The 3,954-nt window shown below is 61.2% G+C and overlaps 1 protein-coding gene across 1 annotated transcript in view; it reads right to left on the reverse strand.

Annotated features, from left to right (window-relative positions):
- Window positions 1-159: 159 nt before the first annotated feature.
- Window positions 160-3,954, reverse strand: part of LOC113212440 (tyrosine-protein kinase Drl-like) — an 84,509-nt gene continuing 80,714 nt past the window's right edge. The window contains exons 7-9 of the mRNA XM_052270413.1: window positions 753-936; window positions 492-654; window positions 160-407 (exon numbers count right to left, since the gene is read on the reverse strand). Of these exons, the coding sequence (XP_052126373.1) occupies window positions 254-407; window positions 492-654; window positions 753-936 (501 nt within the window). The 3' untranslated portion in view covers window positions 160-253. The remainder of the gene's footprint in view (window positions 408-491; window positions 655-752; window positions 937-3,954) is intronic.

A 3,954-nucleotide genomic window follows, 5' to 3' on the forward strand; every position in this document is an offset into this window, starting at 1 on the left:
CCCAAGCGAGCTTCCGCCGACGCCTCTCGAGGCCCCCGCTGAGATGGCGCCACCCCCCGCTGCCAGCGCCGTCCCCGCCCCCGCCCCACCGCGTCACAGCCGGGAGGGCTTCGGTTTCACACGGTGTCTCTGCGGCTGATCAGGATCACATTGCGCTCGGGGGTGGAGCGAGGGGATGAGGAGCGGGGGGGTCCTGGTCGTTTGTCCCGGACCCTGTCACAACAAGGACGCCGTCGAGGCCGCGCCGTCGCACTCACATGCAGTTTCGGGTGGCGATGTCCCGGTGCCAGATGCGGTTCGTGTGCAGGAACGCCACGCCTAGCGCCACCTGCATGGCCATGTGCACCATGTCCTTCGTCAGGATGGCGAAGTGGCCCTCTCCGCCAGACCGGCTGTGGATCAGGAACCTGCGGGGCAAAACAATGAGACAGCCGTGTAAGTCAGGCTGCCCGCTGCAGCGCATACACACTAGAGGATATGGCCGCACTCACCTCTTGAGGTTGCCGTACTTGGCGCCGACGGCGTAGGCGAGCAAGGGCCGGTTGCCGGCCTCGACGGACACGGCCCTCGGCGCGAGGATGTGCTCGTGGCTGAGGCCGGCAAGGAGCAGCCCTTCAGACAGCAGCACCGAGATCTGCAGCTCCGAGGCTTGATCTAGAGCAGAGACAAGGATGGCGATAAGAACAAGACGAGAAGACCGATCAGGAGCAGGGGATGATGCTGTCCTTCCGGTTGGCGGGGAGGGTACTCACCCGAGACAGTCTTGATGATCACGTCCTCCTGGTGGCCGGGCCGCGCGCGCCAGGCGCCGCGCCACACCTGGCCGAAGGTGCCCTCGTACAGGAGGGTCTGCGACTCCAGGGTGGCCCTGGGCACGGACAGCAGGCGGACCCTGTTGAGGGGCTCGCGCAGGCGGGCGTCCACCATGGGGCTCACCTGCAGCACGACAAGGAGGGCGTGAGGCAGGAGCAAAGGCACACGGCGTCGACCTGCCCAAGAAGGCTCGTCTATACCGCGGCCCTGTGATTCCCAGGGAGGGGAGGGTCGGGTTAGCAAATAGAAGGGGGTGGGGAGTAGGGGCGGCGGCGGCGGCGGCGGAGGCCAGATCCGGTGTCCAGGTGGCATCTCGGATATCACACGGGGCCAGCCCGCCCGGGTTCGGTCCCCCGGGGAGCCAGGAGGGACCACCAGGAGCGAGGGGGTTGGAGGAGGCAGCGGGGGGGTTGACTTGCGGTCAGGCCCGTCTGGGCCGAGGGCCTCCCGTCGGGGTGCCGGCGGTCGGACGGGTCGGGTCGGGGCGGGAGAGGGCTGAGCCGACCTGGGCTGAGGCAAGCACAAGGCCACCGTGTTCAACAACGACGGAGGCAGCGGCCATGTTGCTGCACAGGGGAAATTTGTTATTTTTACTCATTGACCTTTGTTCTTGAGCACGACAGACATGAGGAAAAACGAACAGCAGTTCAAACGGCCGCTCGCAGTGAAAAGAATCGAAACGGAAAAGGGCAGAGAGCCTCTTCACTCTCTTTGACCGCAAAGGACAGCGGCTGTCCAGAGGACACACACACTCACACACACATGCGCAAAAAGGGCGGATCGGAGGGTCCCCTATAAAAGCGCATGGAGGGCCAACTTTGCCGTTGGAATGCTCGGTGACAAGGGAGGGGAAGGTCAAAGCGAGCCTTGAGCACCCCATCCCCGTCCCCCTGTCCCCCTCCCTGCAAACCCCCCGCAACGCCCACCCTCTGTCGCGCAAATTGCAAAGCAGACACTACACAACTGCGGAGAGTTTCACTGCAAACCCACGGCAAGCGCAGCCCAGCCGGCCGAGGCCAACAGCAAAAAGCGCCGCGAGACCGACATGACGGCTCTGTCTGGCAAGAGCGAAACTAAAATATGCGGCGATGGTCGGGCGACAGGTCATTACCGTATCGTCTAGTTCCAGGAGTTCCAGGCTCCACCAAACAACACACCGATAAAGATCAAAAGGGACGAAAAGGGGGGCGAATAAGAAGCAAGATGCCAGCAAGTCACACGAGCAGAAGAGAAGCACTTTCCCAAAGAGAGAGAAGGGAGCAGCAGGCAATTTTGTTTCACGAGCCGAGCAGAGCGGCGCTGTGCTGCTGCTGTGACTATCCCGCACCCTCGTGTATATATCGAGAGAGGAGAAGAGAGAACACCCCTTCGTTGTTCTGCCCCTCGTCGTGGTGCTCCTCGCCGCGAGGCCCCGCGCCCGCTTGCTCCTGCCCTCCCTCATCATCCCCGCGCGCACCCTCTCCTTCACACGACGCGCAGCCACGCGCACCGTCGGCTCCGCGAGCGCGCGAGCAACAAGAGAGCAGAGCGCCTGCCGCGCCTGCCCCCACCCCCTTCCTCTCGGTAACATCTTTATCGGAATGTTGTTATACGCGCGATCCTCCCCTGCTGCTGCTCGTGTCGCCGTGATCGTCGCCGCCTCGGCCGCTCGGCTCGTTCTGCTCATCGGAAATCCGATGGGCGATCGTGAGCACGCTGGAATGAGTCAACAGCAGCGGCAGTCGCACGGCAAGGCTGGTCGCGCGGAGCGGACGCGACATTCGTGTCAACAACATCGAATTACGCGCCCGCCGGAAACCCGGCGCCACGCCTGCTGCGCCACTTTCGGAAACTCCTGAATGGTCTTTCTCTCTTTTTATTTTTCCACCTCATCCAGGCCAGCGTAACCGACGCGCACGAATTCGACACGCCTAATTTCTAATTAGCTAAACCCCGAAGGCAAACAGCCCAACCCAGTCCCTTGTGGCTGAGAGAGAGAGAGAGGGGGGTCGGCGGAGCCCCGTCCGTTTCGTACCCCTCTAGGGGGGCCCCTCACTCCCCCCTTTCCCTACCCGGCCTAGCTCACCGAACCGTGTATCGCGTGACTGGGGCAAACCGCCGCCCCTGCCGCCACAGCTCCCCCTTTCCCCCTCCCCACCGCAACACAACAGCCTACAACCTGGGCGCGGGACAGAGAGAGACAGAGAGAGAGAGAGACAGAGAGAGAGAGAGAGAGAGAGAGAGAGAGAGAGAGAGCACCTTTCCCTCCACACCTCCCCGGACACCGCCCCCCTTGAGGGACTCGACACGGTGTGTGGAACTTAGGCAAACTATATAGTGGGACTGCCGGACGGTGTGGCCTCGTTTCCGCTGCTGCTGCTGCTATGTCCAGTAGGGGGTCAGTACTCCCCCCACCCCCCCACCCCCACACACACACCTGATGGTCACTGCGCATAACCGAGGGGGATGCTATCCCCACCACCATCACCAACAGCAATAAGCGTGCACCTCACGACCTCGGCCCCCTCCTCTCGCCCCCCGCGGGACTCCTGGAGGGACCCCCCTCGCAACGATAACGCGCTCTTAAAAACGTGCCCTCTCTGCCCTCTTACAAAGTGTGAGTGGTGGCAAGAACTGCTCCCCCGCCGTCGTGCCGTCTACGTAAGCCCCGCGCCATGCCCTGGCACTGCGAGTGAGATATCGTCATAAAAGCTGCACTCCTTGCCGTCCACCCCGACCGGTGTACGGCTCGCGTGTCGCCGTGTCACCCTGCAGCTGCTGCAAGCAAACGCGACTGGAAACGCGCAGCGGCCAGCGATACATAAATATCCAACGAGAGGGGCCACAGGCCAGGGCAGGGCAGGGGCGATGGAGTGTAGTAAGCCATGCACTGTAAAAAAACGGGCGTAATTTTATCCGTAAATTTCACCCCGTGGCCTTGAAAACTATGTTGCCAATCAATGGACTGGGAAATCTTTACTCTCCACCCGCTCGGTAAAGTTATTTGCACAATTATTGTTAAAATTTACGTATGTTCAGAGAAAATTACTTTTTGAACTTTTTTTGGTAGTTTACATATCCACATGGCAATTTACGTATCCACATGGTAAATTTACATTTCATATGATGTCGAAAATTGCTGGGTGCTTCGGGAGATGCCAG

Source organism: Frankliniella occidentalis, unplaced genomic scaffold, assembly GCF_000697945.3.
Source record: "Frankliniella occidentalis isolate FOCC.00 unplaced genomic scaffold, Focc_3.1 Scaffold123, whole genome shotgun sequence".
In the NCBI taxonomy this organism is placed as follows: domain Eukaryota; kingdom Metazoa; phylum Arthropoda; class Insecta; order Thysanoptera; family Thripidae; genus Frankliniella; species Frankliniella occidentalis.